Here is a 15,643-nt window from a genome sequence, read left to right as displayed (position 1 = left end):
TACTATGATAGTCACCAAGAAATTCAACCTGTTTGGAAGGTATTTGTGCAGAGAGTGCTGGGTAGGGTTGTTGTTCAGTATCATAACTATAATGTTGATTTGGAGGATCTTTTTAACAGTAGGTAAATGCAAAGACTCCTTTTGCAGGCATGTCGATATGGTGGTACCTGGGCTGCTTTTAGGGCCATGCTTTTGGTTGTGCTGGTAAATACCTTGTTAAGTGCCACCATCATGTCCCAGGCCTTTAGATCCTCAAATGAAGGAGTCTAGCAGGATGATGAGATGGCAGCCTATGCCTTCAACATGTCTTTGCTGATGTGTGTGTGAAAGGAGTATTACATGCCATTACATGGGATGTACTAGCTTTGTGCTGTGAAATACTGAAGCTTCTGCAGCAATCTTGACAATTTCTAGCATGTCATTGCCGCATCGATGAGTGCAATTCAGTTGCTAACTGTATTTCAGCTCAATTCTGAAGAGAAGCTTCTCAGCAGTTAGATTTGCTACAGAGTTGTTTGCTAATGTGACTTGTCTTTTTTCCTTCATGAAGGTCGAGACTGTCAGAATTCAGGCCAAGCTTCCCCTTGCACCTCTGAGCAGAGCCCCAGTCCGCAGTCTCCCCAGAGCAGCTGCTCAGGAAAACTTGCCACTGACCCTAATATGGCTGCATTTAAGGTGCGTGTCCTTTCTTTTGAGGTGCTCTTCTTTGCCTTTCTAGCTACTTTTCTGTCCTGATGTCTGAGCATGGACCAGAGGGTTAAGCTGTGCTTCAGGAACAGTGGAGTATTTGTGCCTTATGTTTAGCTTGCACCGCATCTGTGCTGCTCTGTTCAAGTTAAAATATCAGACTTTCATCATCTACTCTGCTCCATAGGGATGTATGACCAGAGGGGCCAGTCTTAAGTGTACCTCTGCAGGTGCTTATGGTCATGACAGCAGTTCCTGCTGAGACACGCAGGAGTGCTGTGACAGGTCTCCGTTTACTTGGTCAACAGTTTCAGGCTTAGTCTTCTAAACTATGGCTTTTGCCATTGTTCTGTTGAGGCTCTTCAGTCTGCAGGGCTCTGGCCATTGCTGAGAGGGGAGTTCTTGACCTGCTGAGTTACTTATATGCTTCCAGCAATGCTATGCTGCTCCACAAACTCTACAGGTTACACCTGTAAAACACTTTGAGAATTATTAGGGTAAGAACCTGGTGGTCCAGAGATGGCACCCGTGAGCCAGCTGGTCCTCATACACAAGTTGACCTTGTCAGAATGCTGTCTGTGATGGTATGAGAAACTTAGCCACCAAAACCCTCCAGTGTAGGGCAATTGGCTGTAATCCTCTCATTCATTCTGTTGTCAGTCTTGCTGAACCATTTAGCAAGTGCCAACACTTTTTCGGCTTCTCTGTCTTCATGTATCTTATGAGTTGATGTTAGTTTGATTACTCCCAGGGCAGAAAGGCTTGCAGCCTGTGCTTGCACTTGATTCTAGTTCTGCTGTAGAAGAGAATCAGAACTGCCCTTTTCTGAGCATGCTGCAAGTTACTCAAGAAAGCTTTCATTATAAATGCTCACAATTCGTAGTTGCAGCCTGTTCTTGCTGCTAAAGAGCAAAACAAAGGAACTTGGACTGGCCTATGGTAGGAAAGTGGCCACTAGATGGAGGAGTCTTCTTAAAAGTAAGGATACTGCAACGAGATAGGCTTTATAGCTGTTTGAACACACCTGTTTTACAGGAATTGCTTTGGATGTGTGCTGTCAGTAACTCTTTCATAAGACTGCAAAACCAGTGGTGTTTGGCAGTCTCCTGTGTGTGTTCTTTTTCTCCTCTGCATTGCTAGTTGGACTAAACAGTTCTCTGTGGCTGGGTAATACTAGTTTTTCAGTTTGGCAAAGCATGGGAATCTCAGTTCTGCTCTTGAGCCTACATTTTCTGTATTTTTGGGCAGCATTTTCATTGCTTTATTACATTGTTTTCCTCCATTATAAAACGGCTTGATGCTGAGCTACTGCTAGAGAGCCTAGCTCTGCCCAGAATGCATTCTTAATGTGCAGCCTCCTTATTTTCTTCCAAGAATTTTGGTTGAAACAGCTTGTAAGTTTGTAGTGCTAGAAATGAAAATGTGAATTTCTGAGAAAGCCTTTATCCTCTGGGTAGGCCAGAGCTGTGGCTTCTATTTTTCATTTTCTTTTTTATCAGTCTGCCTGCTACATCACTAGACATTATGGATGTAGTAGGAGGAAATTGTATGGATTGTTTTAAACTTAAAAGCTTCAACAAGACCCTGACTCCTTACATGCCTCAATGAATGGACTTGGATTTCAGAAAAGGAAATTGGGTAACAGTCTTAAACAGAAAATTTTACTTCAGAAAGAAAGCCTGCAAGTTTGGGAATTGGATTTAATACACTGGCCACTCCTTTTAGTAAACAAAATCATTGTTTGCAAATTTATACTCACGTGGCTTTGAGAAGACCGAATTCAACAAAATGAGACTGAATGTGAATAGCTGGAACAGTCATAGCAGTGGAATGGTAAAGGAGCACAGCATACACTGAGCTAATTGTCTTTATGCAGAACCGAAGAATGAAGCACATTTCAGAACAAAAACGAAGGTTCAATATCAAGATTGGTTTCAGTACTCTGAACAGCTTGGTTACAACCAACTCCAAGTCGGTAAGTAACTTGGCAGCACTGACAGCTTAATGTGGCATATAAGAAAGAACCATGCTGAAAAGTCTTGTTAATAAATTTAATCTCTCCACTGTTGATGGAGAATGCCAGTCAGTCAGTGGAGATATTTGAACTCAGGGACTTGGGAAGGGAAGGGTAATAAATCCATAGCTTACAGGTAGAAGATTGTGTGTGAAAGCACTTTATCTTTTAGACATCATTCTTCTGATGCAGCTTCAAATGCTGAAGAGGTCTTGTTAGGTGAGATGCTGCAGCTTTAAAAACAACAGGGAAAGAAGGAAAACTGACCTTGGCAATGCTTGCCCTTGAGACCCCAATAACGAGTATTTTTGTCATGTTTGCAACAAAAGATGACTTTGCATTTAATGTTTAATGTCACCTTTCTTCTGGAATAGTGGCTTTTTTTACCCATTCTGGATGAAGTCTGGTCCCCATAGTTTGACTTGGAAAAAAACCATGTTCCAGACAGTATTGTAAGCTTGTTCTTCCTGAACCATGAGCTAGCCAGAAGCTGGGTAGATGCTGTTGATAATAGTGCCAAGCCTCTTTAATATACTTTGATCTGAGCTAATATTACCCACTTAGGAACACAGCTTGTTAGCTTAGGCTTCATGCTGTGCTAACCGCAGGTCAGAGTGTGGCAGAGCTGCCTTGTGTGCCTTCAGATACTGTTGAAACATGTCAGTGAGCCAGAGGAAGAATGAAAAAGTCCAGTGAAATTTCTAAAACTTCCTACACTGACAAGATCTTTACCTGCCAGGAGGAGTCAGGAGCCTGGCCACTTCAGATGATTTGGAAAAATCCCTCTGGATCTCTTTACATCTAGTATCACCCAGCTGCCATTAAGGATTTGATCCTGTGTCCACAGCTTAACAAATATTCTCAGGGTTGGGTTTTGTTTCCCCACCCTGCATGTTACAGCAGGTTAGGGGTAAATTCGTCATCTGTCTAGCTTTGTTCCAGAAAGTGAGCTCTATGTTTGTGTTTGGTCTAGATCAGCCATGCAATCACACTGCAGAAAACCGTAGAATATATCGCTAAGCTACAGCAGGAAAGAATACAGATGCAAGAGGAAACCAGGCGCCTTCGGGAAGAAATCGAGGAGCTAAACGCTGCCATCATGTGAGATTCGGGGAGCTTTCTGTAATGAAGCAGAGCAGCTTGCATGTTGCTTTGGCTAACAACAGGGAATATCTGCCTCAGATGGGTGTTGGAACAGAGCTGCTACTAGCTTCCAAACAAAAATGGATAGTTGCTGTGGGCTGGGCATTGGCAGCAAGCCCTGGGGATTCTCAGCAAACTCTGAGCATGAACACAACAGTGGCAGCATCAGAAAAAATGCATCAGGTCAAGTAGCATAATTCTGAGAAGCCAGTGATGATAGTTTTTTAAAGCCATGCTCTCTGGGTGATTGAACACTTACTCTGCATGATGGCTTTGCTGCAGTTTTCTTTCCAAATGCAGTCAGTTTTGACAGAGTAATGTAGCTGAGTGCATGAGACAGGACTTGGAATCATGGAGCTTGCCACTGGCTGAATATAACTGCTAAGTCTCTTCACCTTCCTGGTGCCTCACGAGAGTTTACAGTAGTTATGCACTATTGCAAAGTGCATTGAGAACCCCAGTGGGTTTTCTTCCATCTACAGAAGTGTTAGGCTTAGGCATTAAGTTAAACTTGCCAGCAAATCAAAATCCTTTTATTCTTATTTAAAAGTATGATGGCATGTGTTTGATTTTATTTTAAATGGATCTGTTTCTTAAGAATCTCTGTAATATTTTCTTCTATACCATTGCTCAGGAGTAACTGTAATTTTTCCTTGGCCTCCTAATGTGCCTTTTTCTAAAAAAAACCAGCCCTACTCTGTTCTATTTTACACTTTATACAGTTCTGTTGCTTGTAAGGAGTGTGTAGCAGCTTGAGAAGTAGCTTTGCTGTGTGAATGCAGACAAAATTGATGAGAAAACAGTATATGTATTCCTGGCTGTAACAATGGCATTCTGGAGGGATTATGTACTGGGAATATAGGGGATGCATACTTTTTTCTCATGTTGTAATTTAGTCTGGAAGAGAAGTGTGTCCTTTCTGATGAGGAATCTGATCTTGGAACATCTTTTCAGTTCTTGTCAACAGCAGCTCCCTGCTACTGGGATTTCTGTAACGCGGCAGAGATTTGACCACATGAGGAGGATGTTTGATGAGTATGTGAGAAGCAGGACCCTGCAGAACTGGAAGTTCTGGATTGTATCCTTTTATATCAACCTGCTGAACCTGAAGTTCAGTACTAAGATATTTAGAGCCAACAACTCTGGATTCTGGTGCTGTGACTTTAAGCCAAGTTATTTAAATAACAGATGTCCTCAGTTTTCATTCACATCTGTGTGTGGATACAAACCCTTGCCTTACAGGCTGTCGTGAGGCAGAACTTGTTCACCTTAAACTATGAGAGATAACTTGGAAATAAAATGCAATACAAAGGCAAAGATTTCTTGGTGGGCTGTTACACTGAATGAAGTATTTAATAGACTGCTTGTATAACTGCAGCTCTTGTAGTCTTTTGGAAAAAATGAACAGAGAATAGCAAAGACTTTTAATTTCTTAAAAGTAATACAATGAAGCTGTTGCAAAGGCAGTTTTTAAAACTTGCATGTTTCTCTCTTGTAACTGAATGAATAATACAGGAGGTAGAAAGACACAGACTGAATGAAACAGAGTTAACTGCATTTGTGCTTTGCTGTATAGGGCAGTTGTTCCAACAGCTGGGTTGAATCCTTAACACATGCTGGCATATTTCAGAATGTCTTGCAATAAGAGGTGACAAAGTCCAGGGGTGAGTGATAATAATAACAAAAAAAATCTCCTCATGAAATGACTGTAAGAGAGAGAAGGGCAGTTTCTTTACAGATACGAAAAAAGCCACAGTTTCTGTTGCATATAGGATGGAAATGAGTAATCTGATCTTGGGCTACTGGAGATAACCCCAAACCAGAACACTCTTGAATATTAGAATATTGAGAGGAGAATACTCATGTCACTCTGTAGAAGTCTGTAAGGGCATGCAAACTCCATCAAGTGTTCTGGGCAATTGTTAGACCTATCTTGATTGTCAAGCACAGTGAGAAAGATGTGGGGGTGCGTGACAATGCTGAGATTGCTTTGGGTCATGTTCTCACAGGCTGCTGACTATAGTGAGACAATCCCTCCTGGAGTATCATGGTAAAACCACAGATTTGGAGCCTTCAGGTGAATTTTTAGCATCCAGTCAGCTTCTGAAATAAATGTATCTGTATGCTCTATGGTCACCATTCCAGGCAAGCTCATCTGAAAGCCTGGGAGCTGCTGCCAGCTGAGGCTTGTGGTGGTGCTCTGTTCACTTTAATATACTGCTGGCTAAGACTCCTGTCTGCTCTTTTTCTGCCAGGAAGGTTGTTGCCAACTCCAAGCCCATCCTTCCAAGCTGTGATGGTAGAGAGCTAAAAGAAAAGCCTGCCAGTCAGCTTGCTACTGTTCTGGCCCACACAGATGCAGATAAGCAAGTCTGGTCCTTTGTGTGGGAATCCTCACCACACAATTGATTATCTGTAAGAGCACTGACATACTTGGCAGTTTTTGTTTAGCTGCAGTAGCAGACAACTTGAGTGTTTGCTGAAAAATCTGCCTGAAATATTGCCCAAATACTTGCACCATTGGCCTGAGCTGGGCTCACAATTTCCAGGTAATCCACCTTGAATGCACCAGTGGTGTGATATGCTAAGTGGTGTGGTTACACTATAGCTTCTAGTTCCTGTTGCTGTGAAAGGATCAGTCTTGTGTGAGCAAGGTGGCAATGAAGAAATTGAACAAATTACTGTATGCTTGCAGCAGTGCCATGGCATGCAGTTGGTTTGTAAGAGATCAGGTGAGTTGTGCAGGAATTCTGAAAAAAATGAGCTTCACTAGGAACTGAGGTTCAGTTTTTCCTTTGTCTTAATGTTAACAGATTAAAAAAATTAATTTTGTGATGTTGCAATCTCTATGGTAGTTGAAGCCCATTTGAAAATCCAGGAAAGGCTGTAGTAGCCTTTCCTGGAGAGTGTTTTGAATTCCTTCTTTGTTGTCTCCCTTAACATTTGATTTGCAGTTCAGCATTATTATTAAGCCATTGTTTGAGTCCTTCAATGGGATGGTTTCCACCACAAGCCTTAAGGATCTGAATCAAACTGCAATGGCCTGGTTGGATCAGCACTGCCCTCTTCCTGTTCTGAGGCCAAGTAAGTGAAATTCTATCCAGAGGTTACTCCAGATTCTATGAAGTTTGACCATACATAATACCTACCAGTTCTTGAAAGTCAGTGGATGACAAAGAAACCGTATGATGCTGAATAAGACTTACAGTTCCTTTTTATTGTCTCAGTGAAAAAATAAGAACTTTTTGTGACTGTGAAGATACTTGGCTGCATGCTTAAAACCGATCAAAAAGAAAGCAACCAACAAATTGCTGAATCTAAATATCAGAACTTAAAGTCCCAAGCTGCATGTAAATTTCAGATACTCTGCACTAGGTGGAGTAAGTTTGGCAGTGTGATTTATCTGGTTATGAAGGAAGACTTCTGGGAGTTGTATTCAGCTTTGGAATGACCTTCTGTTTGGGCAGGAGTGCTTCATCCTTACCCCTTACAATCCAGCAAGTATTTACATTTACAGTCAGAATTACCAAGTCCCTTTTGTAGAAGAAATGAGTGGGGGTTTGTGAAGTCCTGGATCCCCATTCCTTGTTCCCTGGGCACAGTTCTTGCACATCTTTGTTTCTTGCTGTCAGTGTGTGTGGAGGTGTGCATGTTTTGCAGAAGTTTTTCTCTTGTTCTGCCATGTGCAACAGCTTTAGAGTACCTGCACTGTGTCCTGCATGGATCTGTTTGCTGTCAGACTAATAACTTTTCTTGATCCTTTTCTGGCCTTTTTTTTTCCATAGTGGTGTTGAATACCCTCCGGCATCTAAGTACAACCACCTCAATTCTGTCAGATCCATCATGCCTGCCAGAGCAAGCTGCTGAGGCAGTCATCAAGATGAACAAATCAGCTGGTGAAACCTAACAACCAAAGACAATGAGTTGCTTGTACAAGGGGTGGAGAACCTGCCAGCCTAGCAGCCTGGCGAGTCTCCTTTCAGTTGGTGCACTTTAGAAAGAGTTCTCTCCATCACCCGAGGCATTGTTCCGGGCTTCTGGCTCTGCCTTCAGAACACATGGAAGTGTGATGCAACATTGTTGTAATGTTTTGATTCCTCTTCAGTGCTGTGCTGTACTCTATTAAGTGAGAAAACACCAAGCTCAGGTAAATTCTAGCAGGTTTGAGTCCTGCAGGCAGCAATATATCTCCATCAATGCAGCATGTGTCTATATGCAACAAACGTATTTCTACGAAACAGCTTCAAGTACTAAGTTCTCTGAAGTGTAAATCTTGTACACCAAGGAATGTATTTCAAAGAGAAATATGCTTTGGATTTTGTGAAACAAAATATGCTTTTTATTTTGGTTTCTGGTATTCAGTTCCATTTGTTTTACTTGAATCGTGAAAACTGTTAAACAGGATCGTATGAAAACCAAAGGAGAAGAAAAATCCATCAATGATGTCACCTCATGGCAAAAATACTAGAATTAAAATCTCAGGCTCTGTTTTGTGTATTTTCATTTTAGGGAGTGTATCATTGCAATATGATCAGTTTCAAGACATGCTGTATTTTCTAGCAAGTAAAGGAGCTGATTGTTATTTTTTTTCCTGATACAGCCATCGCAGGCGAGCAGCAGGCTGTGCGCTCGGTGCCAGAAAGCGGTTTTAGATTGCAGAGACTCCGTGAACTGTTTTCTTGCACTCTGCAGAGCTCAGCTGCCTTCCTCATAAAATGTGTGCATATAAAACACACCCATAGATAAATGTAGTAGTGCTTCAGAGACAAGAACCGAGTTTGTAATGTTAAAAAAAAGGCTTGTTTTCTTATCTCAGAAACTATATCAAACCACATGGACTTGTAGTCAGTTCTTTACTTCATCTTTTTTGCTGGTTCTTCTTGCCTTCTGTCTGAAAAACCTGAAGGACCTGGAGCTCAGTCAAACATACAGAAATGTGTTTAAACCCCAAAATAGTACAGAACATTTCTCTGTGACAGTCTCAGCAAGTGCCATGCTCTGCTGCAGACAAACTTAGTCTCATTACAACTGTAATAACCTGTCCACCCTGAGGCAGCACTGGGATATTAATTCCAGCTGATTGTTCATTGTCTGGAATGATTCTATGACCCTTTTAATTCCACTCTTTAACTGGTCCTAAGTCTCAAGAGCTATGCAAACTGTGGGTATTGTTTCCCTGGTATCTCCCCTGAGTTGTCTTCTAGGTTCAAAAGCAGGCTTCCTGGAAGTGATGATCAGGCTGTCACAGTGCTAAGAAGAGGAGCAGCTAAAATATTTGGGCATTGCACATGCTGAAATGGGGTCAGTAGGTTCTCCTTCAGGGTATGAAGTTTTTCTCAGCATTGTCCCAAGTTTTCTCCACTTGGTGGGCCAAAGTTTGAAAAAAACAAACAATAGGCTTGGGGAGCAGGGCTAAGCATGGGGAGAGTTTTTCTTTTTTCTTTGTCCTGAAATGCTGCAGCTAATGGCTTTCATTGCAGAGTTTGCTTATGTGTGAGCAGGACTGTAACAAGAAGAAAACTTGAAAGGTTAACCCCAGGGTCCTATCCCTGAGCAGAGGTATCGTGAGTTTAGGAGGCTGAAGGGTACTGCTGTGAAGGAAAGGAATCACAGAGTGGTAGGAACCTCCAGAGACAGAGTCCAACCCCCCTTTGAAAGCAGGATCACCTACAGCAAGTAACACAGGAACACGTGCAGATGGGTCTTAAAAGTCGCTAGGGAAGGAGACTCCACAACCTCTCTGGGCAACCTGATTCAGGGCTCAAGCACCCTCACACTAAAGTAGTTTTTCCTCATGTTCAGGTGGAACTCCTTGGGTTCCAGTTTGTATCCATTGCCTCTTGTCCTATCACAGGGCACTACTGAAAAGGGACTGGACCCTTCTTCCTGACACTCACCCTTCAGATATTCATAAACATTAATAAGATCTCCTCTCAGTCTTCTCTTCTGCAGACTAAACAGCCCCAGGACTCTCAGCCATTCCTCATAACACAGATGTTCCAGTCCCTTAACCATCCTCATAGCCCTAAAGAGAAGAGAAAAGGCAGGAGTTAAGTAGCCACACACCTTTCTTTGTGCATGTGCAGGCAAATGAGGAGATGCTCATTTCTTTCTTTCTTTTTTTTTTTTTACAGTCCATCTAACATATCACTTGAAGTTTATGGCATGTGTGAAAGCCTGTCTGTGTGACAGAACCAACAAAAATCCAGGCCTCAGCTAAGGAATAGTTTGTGGAAATAGTGTACAAAAGGTTGTCATAGTAAGTAAATAGTGAGTAGATTTTCTGGGGCAATCCATATCTGCGTCTTTTGTGCATGATGTTCTGATCAGTTAAGCAGTGTTTTTGGGATGCATCTGGATAACAAGTGTTGAAGTGTAAATTCTTTTTTAAACTAGTGCTGTAAATCCTCCTGTTTTGATCACTGATTGTAAACTTGATTCCAGTAAAGTCATTTAACATTCTGATTTCCTGGGGAGCATCCCTCAAATTCTCTCGTACTGGGCCACCTCACCATACCTGCATGTGTATGGGCATGTCAAAAACAGGTATCCAGTTTTCTAGAGAGAAATCAGTAGGCAAATTGTCCAGGAACAGTGCAACTTTGGGTTTTGCTCTGCTTTTCAGATGACCACGTTCTGAAATGCCTCCCCTGCAGTGTGGTCTCCTGCTTGTCAGGCAATGACTGTGGCTCGATTTTTACCATTACCAGTATCAATGGCATTAAGAGTTTTGTCTCAACAAGCAAAGTACACTACAGGCATACTTCAAAGCTTAGGGAAGTCTTGTGAGCTTAAATCCCAACATCTTGGATCTCATTGAATGGGTTAGAAGCTGAAAGGCAGCTTAAATGACTGAGAAGGGGTAGTGTGACTGAACTGCTAAAAATTTTTGTCCATTAGCAGTTTTTATTTGGATGTGGATGGAAAACCTGTCATGCTCATTGCACTGTGAGCTGGTTAAAATTGGAGGGAGTGTGCTTATTTAAATAATTTGTGGTGGAGAAAGAAGCTCATGGCACTATTAAAAGATTGCAAATGTTAATATAGAAAAGACAAAAAAAAAATTAAAGATTGCTTACTTAGGCAAGAGTGTAGGAGGGAGGGAAGGAGAAGTCAAAAGATGCTTTCCACGTAGTGCAATTAGCAGAAATGATGTGGCTGCTCTTTGAAGCAGTGATTCAGTGGATTTGTCTGATTGCAAATCAGAATTCTTTTATCAGTCAGCCTTGTGAGCATTGTGATTTCAGTTCATTTGGAAACACAGGAGGAAATAGCTGGTTAATGTTTCACATCTGCAGAGTAGAACTACTGAGGAGTGGTATGAAGAGAGAGTGACCATGTATGTATTAATTCCTGCCTAGTTTTCCACTTTGGTTTACATTTGAACTCCTTAGTCTGTCTTTCTTACCTATTGAGGAGTCTAAATACTATATTGCTTTAAAAAGAATTTTGGTAACACTTTCTACCCTGCTTTAAGTGATCTGATTTCCTCAGTGTCACCAAAGTACATTCATGCAAGCAAAGCACACAGTGCCTATAATCTACATAGAACTACGGATGATGCACATCTGTCTTCAGTGAATTGGTGCTGACCTTTGAAAGAATCCCCATGTGACTGAGTACAAGTCATCCCTCATCAAATCCAATGTATTTCACTCAATAAAGGAAGGGCCTGTGGTTGGCACATAAGTCAGACTGAGAGGGTCTTAGTGATTCCTTCTGACTTTGAATTCTATTAATCAGTGTACTGTAGATGGCCCCTACCCCAAACTCCCGTTCTGGAGAATTTGTGCATTTTCTGCTGTGGTTATTAGGCTTGTATGATGCTCCCTGTCAGCAGGAGGAGCAAGTGGTGGGAGTCCAGGACCAAACTAGAACTGAAGGAATTAATGAGCAGTAGGAACAGAGACAAGTCCATGCTTCATTTTGGCAGTCTGATCTCTGCACAAAACCAAAGGATTCTTGATTAATACTCTTTGACCTGATTGATTGACATGTTCTTCCATACTTTTCTAGTCCCATGTGGAAGGCTTCCTTGAAGGGAGACTCACTAGAATGTTTCCATCTGTGCCTTAGATCTTGGCATCCTGTATGTCTTTGATTTACTTTAAGTCACACGTTCTTCCCCCAATTCAGCGAATTGACAGAGTGGGGCTTCCCTGGGTTTTAAGAGAATTTTCTCTGTGATGTTACTGTGTCCCTTTGAAACTGAGATTGTCAAAAATGGTGTATGTGTGGAAAAAACTGCATCCTTCCTGCTGACTTCACCATCCTCTACTCCCATGTACACAGGCACATACGCACACATGTGCAAGCTGTCATACCGGAAGCTCAGCAGAAACCCAGCACACATGCAGATGCTTAAGCCTCTACATCTGGAATGGCTTGAAAAGACAGAGGGCTGGCAAACTGCATAAAAAAAATATCATCCCTTCTTAGTCCCTTGGGAGTGTGTGTGTAGTAGAGGGAACACGGACAGGTAAATTTTGTTTTGTTTGCTTTAAAAGCACAAAACTCTTGAGGAGCACTTTGAGAGCAGGAGGGGGAAGCTCTGTAGAAAGATGTTCAGCAAGATAAAGCTTTTGGAGTACAAATCATTTGAAAGCTGTTTCACTTTCTGTTTCTTGCCTTGATGTTGCCAACTAGAAGATACTGCTGAAAATAAAATGGGTTGCTACTGTTTTGACCTTTTCCTTTCTTTTTTGGTTCTTTTTCACCTTTATTGCATGGAAAAACACACAGAATCAAAAGGCTGATGATAGCTGGTTTAGGTGTTTTATGGACTCAGTCAGATCCATCTTTGAGGACTATGGACGACTGGTGACTTTTAGGTGGGTTTTTTGATTAGGTGAGACAACAGGAGTCTTTCTATTAGTCCTCCTCAATTTATACACTTGAGTTTCAGATGAGATAGTTTGGGGTTTGTTTATTTCTTCTTTAGTAGGGCCCTAGCGTTGTTCCCACAACACTATTTAAGGTCTCGAACTTTCTTTTGTTTCATTCTTGGTTGGATTTCTTGCTCATTCACTGTGCAGAGCAGAAGTGGTAGTACTGAATTGTGACTTGATCTGTCAAAGTTGATTCAGTTACAAAGAAACACATCTTAGGTATATAATAGATTGCCATTGTCTGAACTGGTTTTATATCTGAACTTTTCCAGCATAAGGTTTTGAATCGAAAGACACCGATGTTAGGAGCAAGCCTTTTAAGTAACAAGACAATGAATAAATTGCTCTCCTTCTTCTTCTAACCTTGTATTTAAATGTCTTTTAAGTGAATGGAGTTCATACTTGTTAGAAAAAAGGAAGAAAAAAACAAAAACAAAAAAACACAAAAACTTGGAGGTATGAGGACTTCAGGTTGTGCTCTTGCTTTGCCTAGGTTTCCTGTTCTGTTGCATGACACAACTTCTGTTGTGCTGTTGATATGTAGCACTTTTCAGTAGGTCTGTTAAATTGTGCAATGCATTTTTTTTTATATTTACAACCAAAACAATAAAGGTTATTTTTTGGAAGAAACTGGTTGTAATGCCTTTATTTTCTAAACTGGGAGTGTGGGGAAAGTGAAGTTGTTCCTGGAGCAGGTCTAGCACTTGCCATCCTTTTTACAACTCCGACAGGTGACAAGAGCTCATTTCCCTCTTAGCAGTGCTGAAGTTGCCCCTTTGGAATCTGTCTTATATCCACTGCTGAACTTCTGAACCTTGAACTCCTTTAAAGAAACTTGTTGCCCTTGGGCCCTCGTTCAAAAGAGTCAACTCTGAGCTTATTTGGAGCTTACAAGTGATTTCTTTTGCTTCATGCATTGGCCACCAGGCTGTATTTGCTCTGTGCTGGATTGTTCCCTGTCTCACCAGAGTTGTTAGCCAGATGAGCAAAACTTGAAAATTAACCTCTGTAGTCATCTCTGCTCCTCTTCACTGAAGCAGGCTAGAGATTGGGAATGAACAGACAGGCCACAATAACTAATGTCAGAAGTCTAGGTATCTGCAGAGTGCACATGTTTCTTCACTCTAAATAACCAGTGAGCCTGCTCTGCTACATTTTGCATAACTTAACTTTCCAAATGCATTGGCATCCTGATGCGTTCCTAAGGTGATCAAACCCTTATTGCTGTTAATTGTATTAAGCAGAACAATCCAACATTTCTTTCTGCACCTGCTTTTGACAGGCTAGAAATCCAAAGGTAGCCCTGGTATTTCTCCCAGCAAGGTAAAACTCTGAAGCCTGTAGGGGTTGCACTAATGCCTGGAGCCCTGATGATCTTGTTTTCTTGCAGGCTTGGATTTAAGGCTCGTGGCTGACAAACAGTGGACTCCACAGAGCAGCACTGAGACTGGATAGCAGTATTCCCTGAGATGGATAACAGTATTTCCATGGAATTAATGTCCATGTTAGGCACTGAGCTCCTGAAGTCCATTTACAAAATGAAACAAAGAGCATTTCAGCTTTGCCTGTAATGACTGATTTTTGTTTTTCCCCAGCAGGACACTTCACCTCTCTGTGCTTCAGTTCTCACCTCATTGGTATGTTGGATTTTCTTGCCTAGTGGACACAGCATTGGGTGACACAGGCTCTAGTAGAAGTGAAAGGTAATAGAGGAGTGAAAAGAGGGATTTTGTTTTAAAATCATTGCACAGGAAGTGATGCTAGTTAATCTCATCTTTGTGACTGCTGGCTTTGACTTGATAGAGTTTATGAGAACTGATGAGTCAGGCCTGTGGTTCCAGGAGGAGGTATAGCAGTTTTCTTACTCTGTATTTATTTTTTTAATTATCTCTAGGTTAATCTCACATAAAGCATTTTGGTAGAAGGCAGTGATTCTTCACTGCTGTTTAATGAGCAGTGATAAACCCAACATTTCAGCCTGACTTCGCTCCTGACCATGTGCGCAAATGACAGTGCTGCAGCAGTGGTGCTATCAAACCTCTCTGGGAGGAAGCTGTGGCAAGAGAGCGCTGGTATTGTATTAGTGATTTTTGTGGTGATTTTGCTATTGCTGATGTGCCAAAATGCAGTCATAGAAATGGCTTATTCTTGTGGCTGATTCTGCTGAACAGTGCTAAAAGTGGACCGACATTTGCTCTATGGAAATTATGCCAAATAAAATCACTGCAGTAAGGAAATTGGCACCTTGATGGGTAAATGACTCAGGGCTTGCTTTATATGTAAAAGAATGGAAAGCAATGTTCACTAGATCTTTTTTTTGCATTTATTTTACATTTTACCCTATAGTTACACTGAGGAGCTCCTCTATGCCTGTTCTCATCTCTGAGGCCTCTCTCATCCAGAACATGCTTATCACCAGGAGGTGACTGGGCAATGAGTAGTTGGGTGCTGGGGAAGTTCTCTGTGAGCAAACATGGATGAGTCCCTGTTGTCACCCAGATTTATGTTTAATGTGTTCCTGACTTGGAACAAGGTGTATGTGTCACAAACCCCAATGCCTTTCCATCATTAAATGGAAACAAACCCACTAAAGATTAGACTCATCACTTCCTTAAGTCCTGCTGCTGCCTGCCCTTTTGACACTTCTTACGAAGCCCATCTGTGACTCCTCTATCTCAACTGCTCTGTTCTTGTAGGCCTTGAAAGCTCTAGGAGTGATAATTAGCTGAGCTGTGGCTGTGTCTGAGCTAATACAACATGTTTCCAGCAAGGCTGGTGCTGACCCTGAACCGTGAAAACTTGTAAACCCAAACCAGACTCTGGAGCTGTCATGCAGAAGCCACAGTAACTCAGTCTTCAGAAGTGGGGTCTAATTAGAAAAAGATTGCCTCGTTAGTGCATCCAAATGAGA

General features: G+C 41.7%; 1 protein-coding gene across 1 annotated transcript in view; it reads left to right on the top strand.

The window, feature by feature from the left end:
- MLXIP (MLX interacting protein) overlaps positions 1-9,460 on the top strand; it is a 49,611-nt gene extending 40,151 nt beyond the window's left edge. Inside the window, exons 12-17 of the mRNA XM_054172828.1 lie at positions 551-675; positions 2,564-2,662; positions 3,675-3,802; positions 4,799-4,922; positions 6,799-6,928; positions 7,630-9,460. Of these exons, the coding sequence (XP_054028803.1) occupies positions 551-675; positions 2,564-2,662; positions 3,675-3,802; positions 4,799-4,922; positions 6,799-6,928; positions 7,630-7,751 (728 nt within the window). The 3' untranslated portion in view covers positions 7,752-9,460. The remainder of the gene's footprint in view (positions 1-550; positions 676-2,563; positions 2,663-3,674; positions 3,803-4,798; positions 4,923-6,798; positions 6,929-7,629) is intronic.
- Positions 9,461-15,643: the final 6,183 nt, after the last annotated feature.

Source organism: Dryobates pubescens, chromosome 25 (genome assembly GCF_014839835.1).
Source record: "Dryobates pubescens isolate bDryPub1 chromosome 25, bDryPub1.pri, whole genome shotgun sequence".
Lineage (NCBI taxonomy): Eukaryota > Metazoa > Chordata > Aves > Piciformes > Picidae > Dryobates > Dryobates pubescens.
Note: the sequence above shows the minus strand (reverse complement) of the source record. Positions and strands in the feature narration are given on the sequence as shown.